General features: G+C 41.3%; 2 protein-coding genes across 6 annotated transcripts in view; one reads left to right on the forward strand and one right to left on the reverse strand.

Annotated features, from left to right (window-relative positions):
* The window catches only part of LOC134211576 (negative elongation factor E), a 133,801-nt gene that overhangs the window by 67,989 nt on the left and 39,015 nt on the right, over positions 1-26,797 (reverse strand). The gene's annotated exons all lie outside the window — the stretch shown is intronic.
* The window catches only part of LOC134211574 (trichohyalin), a 68,730-nt gene that overhangs the window by 20,205 nt on the left and 21,728 nt on the right, over positions 1-26,797 (forward strand). For 2 of the 5 annotated variants that reach the window (XM_062688571.1, XM_062688572.1), the window contains exons 2-3: positions 11,826-12,469; positions 20,290-21,917. In XM_062688571.1, the coding sequence (XP_062544555.1) occupies positions 11,826-12,469; positions 20,290-21,917 (2,272 nt within the window). Of the gene's footprint in view, positions 1-3,520; positions 3,827-3,955; positions 4,017-11,825; positions 12,470-20,289; positions 21,918-26,797 lie in introns of those variants that run through there. The other 3 variants (XM_062688570.1, XM_062688567.1, XM_062688568.1) reach the window with 3 other exon arrangements.

Genomic DNA, 26,797 nt, shown 5'->3' on the forward strand with positions numbered 1-26,797 from the left:
CACTCATTGCTACAAGATACCGAGGAATCCTCTGCATCTCCATGAGCGCACTGGAAAGGAATAGTATGTTAGTTGGGAAGGAAATATATTGGAAATAAAGCCATGCCATATTCATGATGATACAAAAACGGAAAAGCAACGCGTGTCTTACGTATTTTCCCGAATACTGATTCGATATCTTAAATACTTCGCAACGACTAAAACACGCACAGCAAAACGCTTGCTCGATAGCTACTCCGAAAAAAACAAGCACTGAACTTTATTACCAGCCGCACAATGCAGAACACAATATTTCGGCAGATCGCGCGATCGTTCTGCTATCCGGAACAAGAGAAATCACGCACTGAACTCTATTTGGTCGAAAATGGTCCGAATTTCCGAAAAAGTCATATAGCCAAATGGAACGAGCCATTTGGCCGAAAGCCACAAGGCCGAATATGTAATATGTTTGGCTTAACTGGTAATTTTGCCAAAATAATCAGCAGAAATGGCATTTTCGCCCAAATAGTCCTTTCTGTCAAACGACCATTTCGACCCAAGGATGTTATCGATCATTTAGTAGTTTGTCAATAACTCATTCCAGAAGCTGAATGTCAAAATGTGTTGTATGGTGGACTTCTAATGCGAAGATTTCTCTACAACTGTGCCTAATGGATCGTTTTTCGAATTCCACTAATAAAATTGATAAATGATTGGAATTTTGTTATCATTTAGTCTAAGTTACTGAAACTTTAGCTATAACTCTTTTACTAGTGGAATTCGAATAACGAACCATTAGGCAGAGTTGTAGAAAAACCTGCGGACTAGAAGTCCACCATCCAGACTCGACTACATATATCACTTTTCTTGTCAATATTTATGTTTAAAGTACATCATAAATGTAGTTCAAACATAAAAGCGGCCAGGTCTACTGTGCAGCGTTGTTGAAAATACCTGTGAGAATCAGTTCTAAGCTTGATTTCACAATTAAACCATGGAACGGGGACATCTCGTACCAACCGATCCGTTTACATCATAAGGTGATGATTGTTGAAACGTTGGGAGTGACTTAGCTAAGAGGATTAATGTACACTCCTTGGGTCCTTAACGTTTTGGGATGGGACACAGTTTTTAGTCTAGTGCCCTAGCACTACACAGATGGACAAAAGTAATTATATGAATCCATACAGATTATTTACTATGAAAACATGTGGAAATTTTGGTAAATTTCATGTAAAAGTTTAAGATAATTCTCCTTAAAAGAAACTCGAAGAATTTTTAGAGAGAGGAAAATGAAATAAAAATTCTGAAGAATTTTCAACGGACATTTCGAAGAGTAAAGACTTTTTGCTGGAAAATTCTACAAAATTTTCTGTTGAAATTCGAAATTATTTCCAGAGAAAATTTCAAAGAATTTCTTGTGCAATTTCCAAAGAAGACTCTGTACAATTTTCAAAGATTTTTCTGTGGAGTATCCAAAGAATTTCATGAGGAAATGCCAAAAAGTTTTTCAAGATTTTGTAGAAAACATGGAAAGAATTTTCCAACTGAACACAGAAGAACTTCCTGGTGAAATCCAAGATAGTTTAACCTGAAATACAGATATTTACTTCAGTGAATTCCATTAGATTTTTCTGGAGAAATTTTCCCATTATTGAAAAATCAGAAGGGTTATATACAAGATACGACCGCCCGACGCAAACTACGTGACAGTTATAGTTACTATAATTCATTCGATTACCTATGTCACTGGTTTGAGCAAGAGCTTGGAGTGATTCAAATTTTGACAAATGTGAAAGATCGTTCCGTGGGGCGGCCCATTTACTATTTAAATATAATCAACCCGAAGACTTTATACAATATTTCACAATCAGTAAGACAGATGTTGTAGCGAAGCGATTGAATTTCTGTAGTCAAAGAAAACAAAACGCTCATTATTAATATTCATGCTATTTTTTACGTGGTAAATTGAGTTTTCTACGATTCAGTATTTCCTTAAAAACTTTACTTGCAAGTATCAAATTGTTTCGCAACCAAGACGACTTGTTCACTTGCTAAATTTACAATGTTGTTTAAATACTCATATATTTTTAGAGTCTAATGAGCAACGTTGCAAAACAGTTTTCAACAAAAGTTACTGTTTTCATAATAATTTTCATACAAACTTCAAACCACGCGTTCTCACGTTCTCACCAAATTAGCTAAAAATTAGGGAGGATTATTAAAACAACTAATACCATCTTTTAAGCATAGGGCAGCGAAAAAGTGAAAACTTGAATCACTCTAATAAGCATGATTGAGACTGATAAAAGCAACATTATATGAAGATTTCGGACAAACACTCCATTTGGTTCGAATCCTGTCAGAGGCTATGACAAGATGATGGACTTTCGTATCCATTGCTCCATATTACGCCCCCAAGGTGTCATGCACAGAGATGGGTGTAACAGACGGGGTACGATCTTCGACAGATCCAGTCTATTTGTTTGATTGCAAATTATATGGACATTGTCGCCAGAACATTTGTAAAGATGGCAGAACTGTACATTGCCAAAAACGTGAGGCATCAAAAGTTGGACTAGTGGTGAATACTTCGGAGACAAGGTACATGCTAGTCGGCGGGACCGAGCGCGACAGCGTCCGCCAAGGAAGCAGTGTTGCGATATATGGGGCGGGGATATCTTCAAGAAAGTCAAGCAATTCTTCTACCTCGGATCTTTGCTAGCGGCGGATAATGTTACTCCTGAAATATGAAGACGCATCATCTGTGGAAGTGGGGTCTACTATGGGATTTAGAAGAAACTGCGGTAGAAAATAATTCACTTGCGCACCAAATGAGACTTGGACAATGCCCGAGGAGGACTTGCAAGCAAGGACTTGCAAGGACTTGCAAGTATTCCTAGTATTCCGGAGAACCTAGTATCCATAAGCTGAAAGGGTACGATGGGCTGGGTTTGTTTGCTTCTTGTCCGGCAGGGTAATCCACCGAACTATCCTTTGTAGCGCCGAGGGATTTTTGTTATGGTCAAATTTCAGATTATTCGGACTTGCAAGAAGGACTTGCAAGGACTTGCAAGTATTCCTAGTATTCCGGCGAACCTAGTATCCATAAGCTGAAAGGGTACTATGGGCTGGGCTTGTTTGCTTCTTGTCCGGCAGGGTAATCCACCGAACTATCCTTTGTAGCGCCGAGGGTTTTTTGTTGAGGTCAAATTTCAGATTATTCGAGCTTAATAAGTCAAAACCATCTTTTTCCTTATAAGAAACCAACAATATTAGAAGATATCAATTGAATACGATAAAATTGAATGAACTGACAATCATGGGTGTAAAATATTCCTTCAGATTTATATTTTCAAACGCTCCGTGTGGTGAGCAGTTTAAAAACTCCCGACAACGTTTGGCCTAGCCTAGAGGAAGCGCATTTGTGTGGTTTCAAGTTCAACCGAATCCCGCGCTACACAACCCGCGTCATAGTGTGTAATTAACATTTGGGTTGGAACAGCGCGTTTGTGAATTCACGGCGAACATACGGTGTTACGTTAGACCCACCCGCATGGGTTTTATCAACATGTAAACAGCGAGTAGAGGCTAACACACTGCAGAAGAAGTATTACCCAAATATCGTATTACGATAACACAGATATGATTACAGTATAATCATTATTAGTGTCGGATTGTTTCTAAATGTTAATCATAAAAGTAGTGTAACGTTTTTCATTTTCCGCGTGTGTTGAGAGCGGTGGACCCAACAATTCTGAATGCTGGAGAGTGTTATCCTGGAGAAAGCAACTATCACGAGAGCATGAGATGATCATTGTATTCTTTAGTGTAATGGCAAACTACGGTAATTTGGAATCATGCGCAAAATGCATTCGATGCAACCGAACATTCAGATGCATCATTAGTTGGGATTGAAAATTTCCGAAGCGCAGTCTTGGAAAAAAGTGTGCTAAAATAATATTCAACCCGCGAATGTTGTGAATGGATAATGGCTCCAAATATCGGACGTCGAGTGTTTCGGCTGTTTAGAAAACGTAATGGTGAAAAATACAATATGGAAAAATAAACCAGATTCAACTTCGTATACGGAGAGCATCCGGCTGCGTTCAAATTCAGCTACTCATATGCTGGGAATTTCAACAACAGAGGATAAAATATCAAAAGTTATGCGATGGTTTGCGGTTGTTGGTGAACCAATCGCTTTGTGATATAGTTATACGTTTGAAATGCCATAATTTACGGGTGAAATGGCCTACATTTGGGATTCCGAATCCACGGTGTTTCATGTGATTATTCTGTTTAAAGAGTTGAATTAATAAAATAAATGAATCATGAAAATTTCTTACACAAATATGGAACAGAAAGGAATTTAACAAAAAAAAACTTGATTACTTCTTGTTAAAATTAATTTCGGATCTGATATCTGTGTTGGCTTTATTGGCGGATTATTCAGTAGGTCCAATACTAATGATACAATAAGACTAAAAAGCTACACGATTATAAATGCACAAATATGGGTCATTTTTGTCACGCGCAGGCAGTACACGGATTTAATCTGCAAACACAGAAAAGATAGTTGTGGAATTAATATTATTTCAAACATTTTATCAAACAGCTATATTGCCAGACTTTGTTTTTAGGCCAAGCAAATAAAAAAAAACACTGAATAATGCCCTAAAGTCTCCCTTATCCGACTATTTAGTACCCTTATCCGACTAGAAGTGCTATTTTTGGTTGGTTTTTCAGCAGAAATTCAATTTAATTAATTAGTGAGAATTTAACGTGATATTGCTTGACGCGCCAATTTGTTTAAGATGATCACGAACAAAGGAAAATTTATTTCCGCGTTGTTTAGCAAACATTCCAATTATACATTACAATTAGTACGTGCTGGAATTAGGGTTGGTAGCTATGAATGCCGCCAAAAATAGTGATTTTAGTGACTATGTTGATGAAAATAGTGACCAAATAGTGACTTCCAGCTACTGGAAAAGCGATCTATTATGAAGTTAATATCCAACTGGAATTATAAGTTATTAATTTGAGCAAGGATTTGAAAACGAGTTTTACAGCACAGTGGGAATTACATCTTAATATGGCATCGTAAAAGCCCAGCAATACCTTAGGCAGTGTTGTAAAATGTCATTTGCATTCGTTTGTATAATTTTCACAGAACTTTTTTCAGAAGTTATCTATCAATAATCAAGTGTGACGAACTTATAGCGCTTAAATATGCCTGCGACTTTGTCTTACAAGACATTGCTGGAAATATGTAATCTGAGGCGTGGGAGGCAAAATGTCATTCAAATGACATTATGTCAAATGACACGTGACATTTTTGAGTGATTTCACTCTCCAGTCTCATATGTTATATTTAGAGCAATGTACCCTCGGACAAAAACATAGCACTACTCACGCGGTATGAGTACATCTAAAATTATGAGGTAAATATCCGGCCCGCTGAAAAACAACAAAGCCCCTGGAGTTGACCAACTACCAGGAGAGCTGTTTAAACACGGTGGTGAAGCACTGGCTATAGCGCTGCATTGGGTGATTACCAAGGTTTGGGAGGATGAGGTTCTTCCGCAGGAGTGGATGGAAGGTGTCGTGTGTCCCATCTACAAAAAGGGCGATAAGCTGGATTGTAGCAACTACCGCGCAATCACATTGCTGAACGCCGCCTACAAGGTACTCTCCCAAATTTTATGCCGTCGACTAACACCAATTGCAAGAGAGTTCGTGGGGCAGTACCAGGCGGGATTTATGGGTGAACGCTCTACCACAGACCAGGTGTTCACCATACGTCAGGTATTGCAGAAATGCCGCGAATACAACGTGCCCACACATCATCTATTTATCGACTTCAAAGCCGCATATGATACAATCGATCGGGATCAGCTATGGCAGCTAATGCACGAAAAAGGATTTCCGGATAAACTGATACGGTTGATCAAGGCGAACATGGATCGGGTGCTGTGCATAGTTCGAGTTTTAGGGGCATTCTCGAGTCCCTTTGAAACGCCCAGAGGGTTACGGCAAGGTGATGTTCTTACGTGTCTGCTATTCAACATCGCTTTGGAGGTAGTAATACGAAGGGCAGGGATTGACACGAGTGGTACGATTTTCACGAAGTCCGTCCAGTTATTTGGTTTCGCCGACGACATTGATATCATGGCACGTAACTTTGAGAGGATGGAGGAAGCCTACATCAGACTGAAAAGCGAAGCTAAACGGATTGGACTAGTCATCAACACGTCGAAGACGAAGTACATGATAGGAAGAGGCTCAAGAGAGGTCAATGTGAGCCACCCACCACGAGTTTCTATCGGTGGTGACGAAATCGAGGTGGTTGAAGAATTCGTGTACTTGGGCTCACTGGTGACCGCCGATAACGATACCAGCAGAGAAATTCGGAGACGCATAGTGGCTAGAAATCGTACGTACTTTGGACTCCGCAAGACGCTTCGATCGTATAGAGTTCGCCGCCGTACCAAACTGACAATCTACAAAACGCTCATTAGACCGGTAGTCCTCTACGGACACGAGACCTGGACGATGCTCGTGGAGGACCAACGCGCACTGGGAGTTTTCGAAAGGAAAGTGTTGCGTACCATCTATGGTGGGTTGCAGATGGCGGACGGTACGTGGAGGAGGCGAATGAACCACGAGTTGCATCAGCTGTTGGGAGAACCATCCATCGTTCACACCGCGAAAATCGGAAGACTGCGGTGGGCCGGGCACGTAGCCAGAATGTCGGACAGTAATCCGGTGAAAATGGTTCTCGACAACGATCCGACGGGAACAAGAAGGCGAGGTGCACAGCGGGCAAGGTGGATCGATCAGGTGAAGGACGATTTGCGGACCCTCCTCTGACGGCGTGGTTGGCGACGTGCAGCCATGAACCGAGCTGAATGGAGAAGTCTTTTATGTGCAGCACAGGCCACTCCGGCCTTAGTCTGATGATAAATAAATAAATGGATTCTAGAGCAAGTCATGAACAAATTAGTCAAATGACACGCAGATGACATTTTACAAGACTGAATTCTTAGGATATGACTAATGGCACTTATTTTGTTTGAAAATCATGTAATTTATTCCAGGACCTAAAACTATTTCCCATTGCTGAAATAAATGAATCCATATAATTTATTGTGAGCTTTGTAGCCGTGTGGTTAGTGTTGATGGGCATTCAATCCCAATGTAAAGCGGAGCATGGGTTCGATTTCCAACCTCAGTCGAAAAAGTTTTCGTAAACAAAAATTGGACATTGCACAGTCCGTTGTCTCTAATGTGGCCGTGGTGCTTCCTTCAAAGAGCGAAATGCTTACTCACTGGAAGCATTAAAATTCATTAAACAAAGTTTGCATAGTTCTGGATCACTCACGCAATCTCTCTACAGTAATGAATGACAAGCGTGCTTTTTCAAAGGTTTTACAACGGTGCGAGTCCTGAAAGGTAAAAAAAAACTCCAATTGAGAAGATTACAAAGCTTACAATGAGTAAAAACAAATTAGAATTTTCATAAATCGCAACTTCTAAATCAGGATTTTCTGATTTTAAATACAGACTTACATAACCGCTATTTATGATTGATATAAGTGTTAGGAAAGGTGTTACAAGAACTAACAAGAATTTATAATTTCAATAAGAATGTCTAATGCTAATAGCAATTTTGAATTCTAATAAGAATTTATAATTAATAAAACGTCTTAACAATATTGTTCAAGAAAATATTAGTCTATTAAAAATGTATAATTCTAATACGAGTTGATTATGATAAGAATTTATTATTCTAATAACAATTTACGATTCTAACTCCTCAATTGATTATTTTTATAAGACTTATAAGAATGTATTATTCAACCAGATGAATTGAGGTTACGCTTATATGCTTTTTCCAAACCATATTTATGATTATTTTCATGGATTTTCCGTGAACCCTACAAATACAAAAAAAAATACCTTTCCCACACCCTAAGTGTTCTTCCTATTATTCTGTATTCTTCTTTAATAGGAAAACTTCTTCCTATTATTTTTTCGTTAACATTACATCTCCAACAAAGCATCACTGAAATAAAGTCTAAAAAAATTCTCCGACTAGCACAAAATCGCCTTTCATTTTAGTGTTCATTGAAAACATTGCATTTATTGACTGCGAGGTTTTTTAGCAAAGTTACCCTTTTTCATTCGCGTAGCATGAGGCTAACAGATAATTCTCTTTAGAGTTTCCATTTCCCGGCCATGTTTGCTGTCCCGGGATTCGGGATGAAAATTCTTGTATATCCCGGGAAATCCCGGGATCCTGGGAATTTGCGATATTTTAAAAAACATTATTTTTTGTTTTGAAAAAGTGTTTTTTCGAAGTTTGGGGATGAAGTTCATATTTTAGATAGGCCAGATGATACAGAATTCAAATTAAAGCTAAATTCAATTTCAATTTAAATCGATCCTTGGTTTGACTTCAAAAAACAAATAGTATTTGTGTTTGTATCGGAAAGTAGGGTTTCTGGATCAAATGTTTGCCGAGTTCGAAAAGACGCGTTCGCTGTCCGTCGAAGTAGGCTTGATTGTTTGTATTATATATTGGATTTAGACCATTTCTAAGTTTTAATTCAAGCAGCATATGTTCTGTGGCAATAAGGCATTTTATGAGACGTTTCGCGGTGGCCCGATTATTTACTTCTAATGTTTTGTTTTGGTATGATTCTACGTGAACATTTCGTTAGGTCCGAACACAAAATAATGTTTGTAACGTTTTGCTTTTCTTTCGTGTTTTCTTCAGCATTTCATGCTTAGAATGCAATGATATGAATAATCTAACGACACGTTTTAAGAATTACATGAAAAACTTTGTTCTAAAACCCGGGTAGACGAAAAGTAAAACAGACAGAATTGATGATGGGACCCATCGGAATGTTCAGCGCGAATTGACCAAACAAACGGGCTCCCACTAATTGTCAAAGTAGATAAACACGAGAAAAACAGCTGTTTCGATCTGTCTCATAAAATGCCTTATACTAGGTAGCAGAGTGTAAAATAATCGAAAATTTTTGGTGACGTCTACCTCTCTTCTCCAGTCGGTTCTGGACTGTCAATATTCGATTGAATATAAGTCATCGAATATTTATGTACGTTCTACAAATTGATAAATTATCTGAAATCTGAACAAGTTTTAAATGAATCTTCAAGAACTGAATCCGATTTTCATCCACGAGGCACTTTCAACGGTAAACATCAATATAAACAATGCTAATTATGTTTTTTCTGCACATAGTAAGCACATTCATTGACAGCCGAATGAATGAGCTGGTGGAGTATTCGTCTGACTATGTCATTCTATGTTTTGAATAATCATGCAATGTTTGTCAAAATTCGGACTGAAATTGCTTCATGAATATGAATATTTTATGCTCTGCTAGGTAGTGTCAGACACCTCGATGTAGACGGAAGATGCGCTGTGGAATCATACTGGGACCATGAGCTCACGAGTCACAAAGAAAACACAATAGTAGAGTACCCTATACTCCATTGCAGGTTACTGACTGATACTTCTACCAGCAGTTACAGCCAGTGACGGGAAATGTCAAAAAAATGTCGTGGGATTGCAATTACTAATTTGCTAATAACTTTTTTCAGAAGTTATTACAATTCCGATTCTTTTATTAACATTCAATGCTCAAAAGATCCTAGAACTTTGTCGAACAAATCATTGTTCTAAATACAAAGTCTAAGCCATGAGAGCGAATTTAAAAAAATGTCACGGAATGTCATGACATTAATGTCATTTGACACTAATTCGGCTCTCACGCCGCCAATATCAGATTTAGAGAAATGACCTATTGGAAAAAGTTTTAGGGTTCTATAATAAATAATGTGTGAAAAAAGTTATTAGCAAATTAATCCCATGACATCGAAATGACATTTCCCGTCACTGGTTACAGCTCCCCCTATTCATCAACAGGTTATAGGCTCATGAATGGTTCCAGATCTACAACTAAGTGTCGATAAACTAGTCCCAAAGACTTTATCAAAAACCAACTAAGTGAGTAACTAATCTTTGACGTAATCGCAGTACAGGATCCATGAATCGGTTGTATAAGTCGCGTGGCGATCTGGATCATCAATTGACTGTTAATCATGGGTAGCGTCGTACCGAATTTATCGGGGCAGATCAGCAAAAGTTTAAGAAGAGCTTTAATCCAAAACATTCAGGAGCTGATCAGCAGAAATCCTGAAGGAACTCGGACCAAAAAATAAACATAGGGGACGAAGAGATCAGGATGACTAGCTCGGTGTCAGGCGGACCGAAAAGATTTACGAGGCTTGCACAAATGATAATTAAATTACGCGTAAAATAGAATCGCAAAATAAAATAAAATAGAAAAGCAAATATAAACTTTATTTGATTTATTGAAACTATATTCACATCAATCAATGAATTAAATCAATTTAGATTTAAAATTATTTTTCTTTATTTTTGTGTCCTTTTTTATGCTCCCAAAATGAATGTAAATTTACAAAATATGTCAGGCTGTGTAGAGAAATGCTGAAATATGTATCAGATAGTGCGCGACTCATCTTTGTAGACGGAAGATAAGCAGGAACCAGTTAGATGTATCTGCTTTTTTGTATTATCAAGGAATATTGTTAGCTAGCGATATATTGTAGATATTTGTTGTTTAGATATAAGAGAGCTACAGTTGCTGGCAGAAGTATCAGTCAGTAGTAAAGAAAACTCTAGTTATGTGTTTTCTTTATGAGGGAGTTCCCCTTGGCGTTGGGCGTTCAATGCAAATACAAATTGTGAACATAACACACCATTAGTAAGCCTGAAGAAAAAAAAGATTTTTTGTCCCGGGTATCCCGGGATTTTCGGGATTTCAAAAATAATATCCCGGGAATCGGGAAATCCCGATTTTTCCTAAATCCCGGGATTTTTCGTCCCGGGATGTCCCGGGATGGAAACTCTAGATCTCTTATATCCAAGAAAATAGAGAAAATTTCCGATTCGTTCATTTCTTAGACCGGAAATAACCTCACTAACCTTGAACATGACCTAGCTCTGTAAATATGTCATGTCACTTTTATTACTTGTACTCACCTGTGGTAAGAAAACGTTTCTTACGTTTCAAAAAGTAACGCTCCTACCAGAACCTAGTTGCCACATGTTAATGTTTTTATCATGCTCAACCATAAGAAAAAGAGGCAGAAAAAGAGCATACAAATTATAGAAGGGGAATTGATGTTTGAAATTAAGAATGTTTTATGATGACTCTGCATTTGTTTGAAAACTATGTAGTGGTAAATCGAAATTAGCACGTTTTAGAAGCTCATGCTTCTTCTCCATTGGCATTACATTCCTCACTGGGTCATTGCCACCTCGCAGCTTAGTGTTCATCAAGCTCTTCCATAATTATTAACTGCGAGGTTTCTAAGCCAAGTTACAATTTTTGCATTTGTATATCATGAGTACGTTTTGACAGCTGTGTACCCAACATGTTTGGGAGCGAGAACAAACAGGACCGTAGCAAAAATCTTCCTCTATGGTTTATTACCACTATTCCTCGCATTGAACTGTGATTTAAAAATACTGTCACATATTAACCCGGATAACAGTATATTAAATATCTGAAAATATTTCGCACCAGTGCTTATATTCTGCGTATTTTTAACCATATTTCCGAAAAAAAATTGTCGGTTAAATACATACGATATATACATTTTTACAGATTTTTGGTTGCTAATAAGTACAAAATGAAACTTAAAATCCAAATTTGTCAGATATACAAACTACATTTACACTAAAGCTTAACAATATTTTTATCTTCTCCTGTTTTCTTTAGTGTCTTTGCGGAGTGCTGGGGAAAAGGAATCAACCGTGCTTGAAGAGCAGCGATTGGGAGGGATCAGCAAAGTTAAGGCTGAACTCCAAAAAAATACGACTGGTGTAGACGAAAATGCTAACCAAAAAGACACATTGCAGACTGAAACCCCCGCTGCCAGTCAACGCCATAAATCTGAAATTGAAGAAGATGTCATCGAAGGGGAAGATGAGGTAGTAGAAGAAGAGGAAGTTGAAGAAGAAGTAGAAGATGAAGAAGCAGTAGAAGACGAAGAAGAAGAAGACAATGAAGAGGAAGAAGGAGACGAAGATGATGAAGAATCTGGTGAGGCAGACGAGGAAATCGAAGTTGAGGAAGATGAATCGGAGCAACCTGCGCCAATGGATTTATCGCTTACTGAAACAGCAGCAACTACCCCTAGCCCAATAGATGCTACAGAAGAAGTATCTTTAAAATTACACGCGAAAGAAACAGAGTCAAATGACGAACCACCACTGACAGCTTCCAGTGAGTTAATTGCAGTAAACACGACAGCTATAACGCATGATGACGACGAAAAGGGAGATCATCATGAAAAACCAGCAATTCCCCCACAAACCTATCTATGGAAAGAAGTGGAAAAGTCAAAGGAACAGGTAAGTGAAGTAAGGTATCGGCCAATTTATATTCTATTGCAGAGAAAAGCGATGTTAACAAATGCTAGGGAAAGATTGTTCCAATGCAGCTTTTTTGAAGAATGATTGAATACTGTTTAATAATTCTTCTGCTTGTGGTTAATGCTTTTAACAGTTTGAAAGTTTCAATTGAATAGTACCTGATTCTATTTACTCCATAAAACAATGTTGCACGTAGTTAACTCGAATATTCACTGCTGTTCTACCAATGAAACCCAAAATCCTCCATGAATTTGTATTTAATTAATCCAACTGAATTTGGTTGGAAAAATATTTAGCATGAAGTCAGCAATTATTGTGGTGCAGTCGCATTATGCGCCACTTCAAAATTATTCGAGCAAGCACCTAGTCTACAAGTTTCTACTCCACAATTGTCAAGAAATTATCTCCGAGCATTAACATGGGTTTATACCAAGGCGTTCAACCAACACGAATTTGACTCTCTACATATCGTTGATTGCTCAAGCTTTGCAGAAAAGATATCAAGTAGACTCTATTTACACTGATTTTTCGGCTACCATAAAATCAATCGTAGTCCATAAAATCAATGGAAGTTTGATCGCCTAGGTTTTCCTAGATCCTTTCTGTACTGGCTTGAATCTTATCTAACTGGTCTAACACCATTGGAGACACTACCTCGCAATATGTAGATGTTATCTCAGGTGTACCACAAGGGAGCCACTAAGGTCCGTTGATATTTCTAGTAGTAGGGTAAGTGAACAATTTTTGTCCATGTTCCTAATTTGGCCAGTTTCTCATGTAACTCCAATATTACGCAATTTTCGAGGGTTTTATTAGCTCTAACAAGAGATATATCTCTTATGCTTCTTTGGTGTTGAAACTGATCGATCGTTGTTGGAAAATATGCATTTTTCAGGGTTGGCCAAATTAGGCACTAAGGTGGCCAAAACCGGTACACTTACCCTATATCTAAATGGTGTGAGACTAATCGCATGGTCCTCAACGGTGATAAATGTTCTGTAATTTCATTTTTTCGTAAGCGGTCTGTGATTGACTTTTGTTACAAAATCGGATCTACAGTTATTAGACGAGAATCTGTTGTTAAAGATCTGGGTCTGTTATTAGACTCTCAACTGCCTTTAAAAGATCGCATCGCCTATATTACCAAAACACTCGCACTTCAAAAATATACAATGTCGAAAATCGTTCTACTGCGCATTAGTAAAGTCTTTACTAGAATTTTCATTAGTTGTCTGGGCTCCTTTTTACCAAAGAGAATTGCTCTGTGAAATCATGATTTTTTTATTCGAGATTTCAATTTTGTATTTTTAATTTCCCTGAAATTTTGCATATACATTCTTTGTGATAAAAAAAACATAATTTGCATCATTGGTTTGCCATTTTGACTCTAGCCTAAATTTTGACAAGAGCCTAAGCGAAAACATATTGAACACTTTTAAAAAATTTAACCCTCTACAACCCAAATTTTTGTTTTCGCTCAAAATCAATATTTTGCTTTCTAAAATTGATCTAAACACAGTTTGGGCATTAACAATTTTTAATTCACGATTTTATCAATTTCACTCTTCGAATTTTTAGAATTTTGTTTTTCAAGTTTTTCATCCAATTAAATCATTTCTTGAATCTATTAATCTTTTTTGATTTTTCAACATAATTATTATGCTGACTTATTGAAATTTTTAAATTTTCATTAAATCACATTTAAATATGAATTTTATATCATTGATCAACATTAAAAACTTTTCAAAATCTGATCAATTTAAAATTACAAAAAATAATCAAAATACCCCGTCTAAAGGCGGTCTTTGACACTAGAGGGTTAACTTGAAAACGACTTGTCAGATCGTTTTGATGTCTTCAGCAAGGTTTTAGGTAATTATTGGGGCTATGTGAAAAAAATATACTATGTGAAAAAAAAGTTCAATCATTGAAATTAAAACTTAAAAATCGATTTTCTCAAAAACGATTTTTTAATATTTTTTTTAAAGTAGTAATACACAAACCGACTATCAATGTTAGATACTTAGTCGTCGGCAAATCCATAGGTAGGAAAACCACCATTATTGAGTAACCTCAATAGCGTATCTGCAACGAGATTCCACAAAAGTGGAGATAATACTCCCTTGAGAGCACCCGTAGACACTTAATTTCCTAATCGCTGCTTGACGTAATATCGAGTAGAGATGTCGGTTTTTAAGCATCTGATGAATCCATTTGGTTATTATATTAAAGAGCCCATGACAACGTGCGGCTTCCAATATTGCATCGAAACGTTGTCAAAGGCACCCTCAATATCTAAGAACGCATCCAAGCATGATTGCTTTTGAGCAAATGCTTTCTCGATATCGTAGACAACCTTGTGTATAATATTCACGGTGGTCTTTCCAGATTGATAAGCATATTGATTAACATGAAGAGGCATGTTTGCCAAACAGTCATCACGAATGTGATGATCGATAATATGTTCTAAGCATTTCAAAAGAAATGAGGTCAGACTGATGGGTCTAAAACTTTTCGCTACTTCATACGAAGCACGTCCTCCTTTTGGGATAAACTTTACAGTGACATCCCGTCAGGATATGGGAATATACCCAGTAGCAAAACTGCATACTGAAAGTTTTTTTCAAAACATGTTTGATATGCTTAAAACCCCTCTGAAGAAGAACGGGATAGATTCCATCCCATCCCATCCATTCTTCTGGAGATTTGTAAGGAGCAAAACTGTTAAGAGCCCATTGAATCGATTCAGTAGTTATGATTCTACGAGCCTGATCCCAAGACCCGTAGCTACATGAAAAGACATCAGCAACATCCGAAGGTGTTATATCGACACATCCAGGGAAGTGTGTATCAAATAGATGCTCTAATGCTTCCTCGTCAGAAGAAGTGTAGTCGCCATTTGGCTTGCGAATTTCGCCAACTTGGAAATCCTTGGATCTCGCAAGAATTTTATTTAACCTACTGCCCAGCAAACACAAGATCGTATATCATAGCGAATAAGTGTACAAAGTGGAGGTTATATACGCACATTTTGCATGCAGTCAAATGGAGACATGCGCCTATATCGCCTCCACCATGTATACTTATTCGCTAGCATATGCGACTTTGTGTTGGCTGGGGGGCTTCACTCAAATTGGAAACATTTGCACAAAGGTTTTTCCAGTCGGATCGTTCAGCATATCGAAGAGCCTTCTTGTAGGCTTTCCGAGCCGCCTTGAAAGACTCCGTCCTTGCTGAGTGGCGTCTGTTCTAACTCCTTCTGCACTGCTTCCTGAGTTTAGCCAATTCGGAATTCTACCACGGGGTTCCTCTTGAGGTTTTCACAGAACGCAAAGCTTCCACGATATGCAACATTGTAGTATCAACGGAATCATCCAAGTTGGTAGGAGTTTCAATGGTTGGTAGATAACCATGAAATTTTGTCGAGAGCAATCTGTATAGAGATCCCAGTTGGTTGAACGAGGATTTCTAAAACGCAAGGTCTGCGTAGTAACATTCAAATGATCAAAGTAGATGTAGCGATGGTCAGATATCGATTCCTCATCTGACACATGCCAATTCGTCAACTCGTGGCTGATTCTATTGCATCAAAGGGTTATGTCTAACACCTCTGCTCTATTAGATATCATAAAGGTTATTATTTTTATTATTTATTCAGACTAAGGCCGAAGTGGCCTGTGTGGTATATAAGAGTCTTCTTCATTCGGCTCGGCCCATGGCTACACGTCGCCAGCCACGCAGTCTACGGAGGGTCCGCAAGTCATCTTCCACCTGATCGATCCACCTTGCCCGCTGCGCACCTCGCCTTCTTGTGCCCGTCGGATCGTTGTCGAGAACCATTTTCACCGGGTTATTGTCCGACATTCTGGCTACGTGCCCGGCCCACCGCAGTCGTCCGATTTTCGCGGTGTGAACGATGGATGGTTCTCCCAACAGCTGATGCAACTCGTGGTTCATTCGCCTCCTCCACGTACCGTCCGCCATCTGCACCCCACCATAGATAGTACGCAGCACTTTCCTTTCGAAAACTCCGAGTGCGCGTTGGTCCTCCACGAGCATCGTCCAGGTCTCGTGTCCGTAGAGGACTACCGGTCTAATGAGCGTTTTGTAGATTGTCAGTTTGGTACGGCGGCGAACTCTATTCGATCGGAGTGTCTTGCGGAGTCCAAAGTATGTACGATTTCTAGCCACTATACGTCTCAAGGTTGGGCGATTGCTTATGTTAAGTAAACTAAGTTCGGTACTACTTAAGTATTCCATCAAGCTCAGATTGATATCCGAGCTACCCCAGATGATGTGATGAGCATTAGCATCACTGCCGTCAATTAGCGGAAGGCCTTTTGAAGTGCAATATATGACAACTCGTTTGAAAGCATCCGTAGGGAATGGTTCATCATGTGGTAAATAAACCGAACAATAGACGTATTTCCTGACGGGAGTTCCGCCAGTTGCATCAATTGTGACAGCACATACATCTCTGGTTGTTAGTTAAGAGATAAGTGTAGCAACAATAGCATTGTTAACAAGCACACATGCACGCGGCATTGATCGAGAGTTTGCCATTTCTTTACTGGAAGCAGCAAAAACCGGGTTCACTAGGTTACCTAGGTAGAAGCTACCCTTGCGAAAATAGGGTTCCTGCACCAAAGCCACTTGGGATTTGCCATTTTGCATAAGTCTACAAAGATTAATCGTTGCTGTTCTTTTATGCTGAAGATTGATTTGAGCTATCTTAACTGTAGCCATTGCAAATTAAGATAATACACTCCACAACTTCAATATTTATGTGAACAGCAACGACGAAACCAAGTCGGTATGGTATCAAGATCGTCAAAGGCGAAACACAGAGTACACTGTGAAAAACGCATAAAGCGAATCCATATAGGTGACAATTTGATGAAAAACTAAATAAAAACATACTCATAATGCCACCCTTATTTAACCTCAAGTTGAGATACAATATGAGTAGTCGATTATTTCGGAGAAGCAAAAGTCAACTACGCCATAGCTCCGTTTAGCGCAGTAAGGGCTCAATACTGTGAAGGGTGCCCTGATGCTTCACACTGCCGCTAACCGCAAGTCAAGCCCATCTGTATATGGGTCTCCATATACAGATGTGCTCGACTTGCGGTTAGCGGCAGCACAGGCTCCGTTAGCGGTTGGGTTTTTATTAGACCCTTCTAACCATTCATTCGTAGGCACGGTAAGCATAAAGCCGCATTACATCAAGAATTAGGGGTCACCTGTATGGTGGAATTCTACCACTGGAACAGGCAATACGGAGCGTTATTGTTAGCCAGACAACCAGCTGCCGACACCACACGGCTATCTAGGCTGTTTGAGGAGAGAAGTTGATATTGACTTTACGTCAACTCTCAATGTGGCCGAACAGCCGATAACCGGGAATTTATTAGGAACAAACAGCTATTTGAAAGATGTTACGCGTGCTACTTGGGCTACGACTGACTGATTTCGCTGCCCTCAAGAATATGACCATTCGCAGCACCTACTTCCAACACAGCCTTCCGTATCTATACATTTGGAGATCACCACCGCAGACAGAATTACAAATCGACCACGTTCTGATTGATGGACGGCACTTCGCCGATATTATCGACGTCAGGACATATCATGACGCTGACATCGTCTTTGATCACTATCTGGTTAAACTGCGCCCAAAACTCTCCGTCAAAATACCGACGACCGCCGTGGTACGACCTAGGGCGACTTGAGCAACCTGATGTCGCCACTGCAGCATCTCGAGGCAGCGTTGCCGGAAGAGGGTGAGCTCGATGGGGCGCCTATTGACGACTGCTGGAGTACAGTTAAAGCAGCCATTGACGACGCAGCGGAGAACAACGTCGGGTATGTGGGACGAAGTTGACGGAACGATTGGTTTGAGGAAGAGTGCGAACAGATTCTTGAGGAGAAGAACGCGTTGGCGATCGCACAACAGCAAGGGACCCTGCAGAATGCTACACGTTATAGACGGAAGCGGAGATAGCAGACCCGCCTTTTTCAGGAGAAGAAACGCCGCCTGGAAGAAGCGGAATGCGAGGAGATGGAACAGCTCTGCCGTTCTCAAGAATCACGCAAGTAATATCAGAAGCTCAACGCATCCCACAAAGGCTTTGTGCCGCGAGCCGGGATGTGCAAATGATAAGGATGGGAGCATCTTGACGGACGAACGTGTGGTGATCGAAAGGTGGAAGCAGCACTACGAGAACATTTAAATTTCACTGAGAGTACAAGCAGTGAAAATCAAGGCAGCGGAGGAGATGACTACATCAGTTAAGCGAACGATGGAAGCCAACCAGTTCCCACCTTGAGGGAAGTTAAGGATGCCATCCAACAGCTAAAGACTAATAAAGCAGCTGTTAAGGATGGTATCGGAGCTGAGCTCATCAAGATGGGCCCGGAAAAGCTGGCCACTTGCCTGCACAAATTGATTGTCAGAATCTGGGAAACTGAACATTTACCGGAGAAGTGGAAGGAAGGGGTCATATGCCCCATCTTCAAGAAAGGCGATAAGCTTTCGAGCGATCACCATCCTTAATGCCGCCTACAAAGTGATTTCCCAGATTATCTTCCGTCGTCTATCACTAATAGTAAATGAGTTCGTGGGAAGTTATCAAGCTGGCTTCGTTGACAGCCGCTCGACAACGGACCAGATCTTTACTCTACGTCAAATCCTTCAAAAATGCCGTGAATACCAGGTCCCAACGCACCATCTGTTCATTGATTTTAAGGCGGCATACGACAGTATAGACCGCGTAGAGCTATGGAAAATCATGGACGAGAACAGCTTTCCTGGGAAGCTTACCAGACTGATCAAAGCAACGGTAGATAGTGTGCAAAACTGTGTGAAGATTTCGGGCGAACACTCCAGTTTGTTCGAATCGCGCCGGGGATTAAGACAGGGCGGTAGACTTTCGTGCCTATGGTACAACATTGCGCTAGAAGGTGTCATGCGGAGACCCGGGTGTAACAGCCGGGGTACGATTTTCAACAGATCCAGTCAATTTTTTTGTTTCGCGGATAACATTGTCGGCCAGACAGTAGCAAATGTGGCAGAACTGCACACCCGCCTGAAACGTAAAGCAAAAAAAGTTGGAGGTGAATGCATCGAAGAGAAAGTACATGCTTGTGGGCAGAACCGAGTACGACAGGGCCCGCCTTGGAAGCAGTGTTACGAATGGCGGGGATACCTTCGAGGTGGTCGATGAATTCGTTTACCTTGGATCCTTCCTAACGGCTGTTAATAATGTTTGTCGAACTCAGCATCCAGAAGGTAGCTAAAGCCGGAAGGGTACGAAGGGCAGGGCATATTGCAATAATGACGGACGGCAACCCTGCAAAGACGGTATTCGCTTCCGATCCAGCAGGTACAAGAAGGCGTGGAGCGCAGCCAGCGATGTGGGTTGAACAAGTATGGTATACGTCCCTTTTTCAGATTACGGTAGTTTACACCACATGTGTACTGCTCGGGTATCAGCCATTAGCAAAGATCCAAGGCATATTGATTCCTCAACAAACTCCAAAAAAAAAATTGGCTGGTTTTCTCGTCACTTCCACCATCATGTGCTATGAGCCTCAAAGATATGCAACAGCTTCCTCATATGTATTAATAAAATACGAAAATCTCAGTTGAGTTAAACATTATTGTCAAAACTAACAGCCATGCATTAGAACATAGCATGTGGTTAAAATTATTATGCGTTTTGGAGCATAGATGGTGTCTCAAATGCTGAACGTTGACTATTTTATATAAATATATTTAAATTTGTATTTATATTTTTTACTTCCAGGGTGGATATCCATGGACTCACCTTTACAAGAACCCGCTTGGCCCAGATGATGAGCCTGAAGTCATATTACGTTACACTCAATCCCCAGTTAACCGTCGACGCAAGGTTGAAGAGCAACTGATCGATGGTAGCTCCCGCGAAGAGAAAAAGGCAAAAACCGAAAATGGATTTGAAGCAACTGAATCAACGGAGACTGACTCACCTCTTCATGAACCGCCTATAACACCTGAGACAGCAACATCCATTACTACTGAGATTAGCGATGGTGAAACGAATTCACCAAGGCGTAGCAGAACTCGTGCTGCATCCCATGAACCTAATAGCCTCAAAGAAGAATTTAGAGCGCACGCCAAGCACTTCCTCGATGAACACCCAAGTATTAGGAGCTTTAGTAATAGTCTTACAAGGAAAGGTAAACGCACAAGAGCTTTTGTTAGTAGATCATTGGAGCGAGCGAAGTCCATGGCCGATAAACAAATTGATAAAGCCAAGGTTCAAATGAATACATTGAGACGCCGAAAAGCCGCTTCAGAACCACCCAGAGATTTACCAGATCATAAAATCCTAATGTTACGTGAATCTCCTAGATTTGGAAACCGCGAAATCCCAGCGTATGTTATACGACAACCAAGCGATGAGGCTATGGACACATCGGACACAGAGGCAATCGAGAAAACTTTGCTTGAAACAACAACAGTTGTACCTGATGAAATTATTGAGTTACCTCAACAAGCTGCGAGTGAACCGGCTAAAACTGAAACGCCAGCGGAAAAAATGGAAGTTGAAGAAGAGCGATACGAAATAATTGAGCCACCAAAGGATGACGTTGTAAAACCAACAATTCCAGACAACGCCGTGCAAATTGTCCCGGAAGAAGTTAAACCTCAGCCACCTCCAAAGGCGCCTCGTAAGAAAAAAGAACATCACTATGAAGATATCGATGACTACGTCCCACAGAAAGAAGAACAGAACGATTCAAAACTTCCACTTGAAACTAAACTGAAACGGCAACATGAGGTAGATGGTTTCGATCCAATCGTTGGTGAAATGTTAGGCAACGACAAAATCAAAATTTCCCTTCAACTCCAAGACGAAATGATTGCCAATGATATGCTGGATCGTAAGAAACGACTAGACGAAATTCTTCAACATTCCTCAGAAGACGAAAAAGATAAAGATAAAATTCCGAGTCTAGGTCTGTTAGCTCCAATTTCCTCAATTGATTCTACCTCATCGGATGAAGATGCTAGACGAACGCGATTGTCGGCTCTGACAGAAGAAAGTGACACCGGAAGTGTTGATAATTCGGTTTTGAAAAAACAAGATTCTGCTAGAGAAACTGATCTGCCAGTGCTAAAAGAGGGTCAAAAAGAACTGGAACTGACGCCGGCCGAGGAGAAGAAGATACTTGAAGACCGTGATCAGCTAAATACCAGTGAAGAAGAGAAGGTCGTTGATAAGCAACTTGAGTTAACACCAGCGGAAGAACGAATGCTTTTCGAGGCAGAAGCGAAAGCTCAGATAACGCCGGTGGAAGAGAAGGTCCTGAACACTGAATCGCTAGTTGAGAAAGAACTATCAGCTGAGGAATCCAAGCCAGTTACAGATGAACGTTGGTCTAAAATGAGGTAAGTGACAACACTAATTTATTGCATCATTTCCATTAGAGAAGAAAATCGTTTACACTGTGAAATCAGTACAGCGGAAGTTTAGTATGTGAATGTGTGACTAAACACGACCGCTAAAAAAATCACCGAAAACATCCATAGTCCTAGCCCGGTATGGGAATTACGTCACAGTTGTCGGCAAGCATTTGGCGCTCATTCAACCCTGGTAACATGCCAAATACTTATTTGCATATGCTTGTTAGCAAATCTCCGGTTTTGCGTCGAAAGAACGATACAAAGAAGAGAGATCATACATTTGTACTGCTGGTCAATCGTCAAAGTATTGTTTTGTTTGATAAAATTGAAAAAAAAACACATTCATCGTTTTGCTTGTTTCAGTCCAAGTTAAAAAAGTTTTCCGTCAGGACCCATTAGTTTGATGGCTAGTCTTTCATCGAGAAGCTATTGCCAATGTAGTCGCGCTCCAATAACACAAGAATGAAAATTCTATTTTTGCGACTGAGCGAAAAGTTATCATATACAGCTGTAGTTCTCAATGATACATACGTTGCACACTTTGAAGATTTCATTCAGGAAAATAATTAACTGTCATGTAATTGAACATGATATAATCAATTTTCTTGTGCATATGTATTGGTATATAAAATAAATAAAATTATTAATAAAAATGAGGGATATGCATTCTGTTAATTGTATCACCTAAATTCTCAATTGTGTTCTACAAAATGAACATCAATTTAATCTTCTTCTTCTTCTTCTTATTGGCATTACATCCCCACACTGGGATAGAGCCGTAAATTCTGATCATCCATAAGTTCTGAGATTTTGAGTTTTCCCAGCACTGGTAGTATTTAAGAGAAATAGGATCCCTGTTGGAAATACATTTTTTTTGTTATGCAGCATTTATTATCATTGTCTATAAAGTCCATAAATCGGAATCATTGGCTGGTATTCTATGTAATTTTCTTCACGCTATATTGAATTAATAAATTTTGAAAATATTTGAGTTGTTCTTCAGGATTCAATTTATTGCATTGGAGATGTCTTCAAGAATCCCCACTATAATTTTATCGTTATTTCCATCTGAGTTTTCGAAAGCATTCCTGAACGGAATTATTGGGATGATTTCCAAAGGTTTTTTCATAAACTAAAGTAATTTGAGGGTTAATTTGAAACGGAATTCAGGAGGGAATTTCTGGAGAAATTCATGGGGGAAATTTTGATGAAATTCTCAGTAGTATTTCCTGAAGATATTCCCCGGAGAATTTCTGAGAGAATTTTGGGAGAAATTTCTGAAAAAAATTCAGAGGAGAAGTTTCGTGGACCCCATTTTCAAAAATAGCGTGGCGGGTCGGGACCCCACAAAATATAGACCAATTTCCCTTACATGGTGTGCCTGTAAGACCATGGAGAGAATGGTTAACTGCCGGCTCTGTGAGAAGCTGGAAGCTGATGGTAGGTTTGGCTTCCAACAGCACGCTTTCCGCCCAGGGTATGGCACCAGTACCTATTTTGCAAACCTGGGCAACGTGCTACAAGACGCGTACAATGAAGGCAAGCATGTTGACATGGTCTCTCTCGACATCGCCAAAGCCTTCAGCAGGACCTGGACACCCCTGATCCTCAAAAAACTGCAAGAATGGGGCATCACCGGCAACATGCTTGCCTTTATTGAAAAAAATCTCACCGGACGAACCTTTACGGTTCTTATCCTCCGAAGAATTCGCCGAGGAAACTGGCGTCCACCAAGGGTCGGTTCTTGCTGTCACTCTTTTCTTGATAGCAATGAACGGGGTCTTACCGGCGAACGTCCATTTGTTCGTCTACGCCGACGACATTCTCCTGGTCGTTGTAGGAGGTACTCCGGGTCGAACCCGAATAAAAACCGCTAAGTGTTACAAATGAAATTGTTTTTAACAAATGAGAAATGCATACAAAGCGATTTTCATACTTTGCTGGTTGACAGAGCTAGGTTGGGCGGCGCAGAACTCTAATATTCTGGCGGGCGTAGATCAAATTGGTAGCAGTGCTATTCGCTTACCGATTGGTTCAACCGGACAACTGATGGCTACCAAAGCAATCGATGGAACATGCCGAAAAGTGGAATTGGAGGTTCCTGGAGTCTACCGGAGGTAGGCTCGCTCTCTTTAGTTGCGACCGTGGATGTAGTTACATCGTGTGAACCCAAGTTATTTTTTTTTGAGAAGTGCAAGTGGAGAAGAATTTACACGTGCTTCTGGGACGGTCCAACTGGCTGGAGAGCCCCGATCATTAGTCCCACTAGTTGGTGCTGGTTAATCGACAAGGATCGGAAGAGTTAACCGGTCTTGCCCAGTGTGATTTTTATCACTACGGCTCACTGCCAAAGAGCTGCACCGGTAGTCGTCGCGGATCCCCCTCCGCAGTGTTAACTGCGCGAATACACCATCCGCTAACCGCAAAGGACGACCGCATTTTGGAATTCCATCGTCAGTCATCTCGGATATAGGAAGCTGGCAGGTAATCTACGGATCGATCGTCGTCTACGAGCAGATCGTCGTCCGGTCAAGTGCCTCGACGCGTCGTATAGTTAATCGTCCGGCGAAGGTTCGCCGCCTTCTCATGTGGGGAAGCAAGCCAAGGTATCAACTCGACGTTTTGTCGGCCAGCCCCGTCATACAGCAGCGTGCACACAACCCGTCAACGTCCGGTCGAACGCCTGTGTCACGAAAATCATCTCCCGTTAATTAGAACCGGCAACTAACCTGCAAAATATTGCGCCTTCAATTCCGTCGTGCGCCCTGTCACAATCCGCCATCCTTTCGGCGACCCACCGCCCGCCGGCTTTCCATCTCCTGGCATTCCGGTATCCCGCCCGGCCAACGTTTCATCGATCATCTGGCATTTCGCCCGGCTGACGCCTCATTACTCGTCCGGCATTCCGCCCGGCCGACGCCCCATCGCTCGTCCGGCATTCCGCCCGGTCGACGCCCCACCGTTCATCCGGCATTCCGCCCCGCCGACGCTTCATTGTTCCGGCGACATTTCATCGCTTTGCTGGCAGTCGCCCGATCGGACGTCCGTCGTCCTGCCACCACTCCAAAGTTTCGTCACCCTGTACAAAATCAATCGTGAGTAATTAAAGAGTTTATAAAGCTAACCTCCCGAGCTCCAGTTACCAAAAGAGGCCTTGCGTGCCCACCCCATAGGTGGCCGTTGGCTATAGACCAGCTACCGGGGTTTAGGACTTTGCCCCTTCCGGGTTCAGTTGAGTAGTTCCTCGAGGGCAAGAGGCCGTACCAGAAACGGTATCAAGACGCAGGCAGCGGTTAGTGCCATTCACCGTTGGGCTGCCTCTATCGGGTTCATCATGAACGACGGAAAGTGCATTCGGGCCACGTTTACCGGGGCCGTCACCAACTCGACGGACCTTCCATCAGACTCGACCATGATCCCGTCCCGAACAGGAAAATCGTCCGCATCCTTGGAGTGGACATCGTTCGAGTTGGACTTCGTTCCACACTTAGGGGTTGTTAAGGTGGCCTGTAAGTCCCGGATCAGTCCGATGAAAACCCTGGCTAAAAATCATCGGACCAATAACAGACACACTAGGTTAAGGGTAGGCCAGTTGATTATAGATAATCGCCTACTCTATGGCCTGGAGCTAACCAGCTCCGCGCGGAACGATTTGATGACCGTCCTCTCCCCGTGCATGATCCCTCTCCTCGACGAGGCTGACCGGATCTTGCGAAACGTGGCCGGCACCAGCCTCCCCCAGTCAGTGGCGAGGGTCCGCTGGCACGGAGCAAATAGCTGGCTAATGCCTCCTGCCAGGTTCGACCACACCATAGCCACCCGGTTTAAAAGTGGGGAAAACACCGACGAAGATATTTCTGTTAAGAACTGTTAGGAACACGATTCCAGAACCATGAAATCCGATACACCGATGATTCAGTCTCCAGCCGCGGTGTCGGTTTTGGAGTTTCCGGACCTGTTTTTAATATATCGGACAGTCAAGCTAATCAATGCAACATCTTCTCGGCTGAAGCTGCTGCTATCTTCGTCGCCGCTACAGTTCCGACCAACAAACCGATTGCAATCTTCACAGATTCAGCCAGCGTCGTCGCTGCTCTTCAGAGCGACACCCCTAGACATCCTTCTTCTTCTTATTGGCATTACATCCCAACACTGGGACAGAGCCGCCTCGCAGCTTAGTGTTCATTAAGCACTTCCACAGTTATTAACTGCGAGGTTTCAAAGCCAAGTTACCATTTTTGCATTCGTATATCATGAGGCTAACACGATGATACTTTAATGCCCAGGGAAGTCGAGCCAATTTCCAATCCGAAAATTGCCTAGACCGGCACCGGGAATCGAACCCAGCCACCCTCAGCATGGTCTTGCTTTGTAGCCGTGCGTCGTACCGCACGGCTAAGGAGGGCCCCTATAAACCTAGACATCCTTGGATCCAAGGAATACTTTGGCACCAAATACTTGCCCTAGCAAGCGTTGTGGACGAAGTTCTTCCCTACACCCGCTCCGTCCTGCTGGCCGACGTTAAAAAGTGGACAAAAAGTGTCGTCGATCAGAACTGGGCGCGGATTTGGAGTAGCAACCACACACTATCCCTGAGAAAGATTAAAGGCTCTACCGGCCCATGGAGGAAACTGACTTCCCAGAAAGAGCAGGAGATCGTATCGAGATTACGGACCGGCCATACAAGGGTCTCCCACAACTTTGGTGGAGGCCCTTTCCGATCTCAATGTGACCTGTGCGGAGTCAGGAACAGCGTGGAGCACTTCACTTGTCGATGCCCTAGGTACGAATTCCCTAGGTGAATTTTATGGGATCCCAGGTAGCATTAGAGAAGCTCTAGCCGACGATCAAGCAAGAATGGCAGC

The sequence above is a fragment of the Armigeres subalbatus genome, chromosome 2 (genome assembly GCF_024139115.2).
Source record: "Armigeres subalbatus isolate Guangzhou_Male chromosome 2, GZ_Asu_2, whole genome shotgun sequence".
Taxonomy (NCBI): domain Eukaryota; kingdom Metazoa; phylum Arthropoda; class Insecta; order Diptera; family Culicidae; genus Armigeres; species Armigeres subalbatus.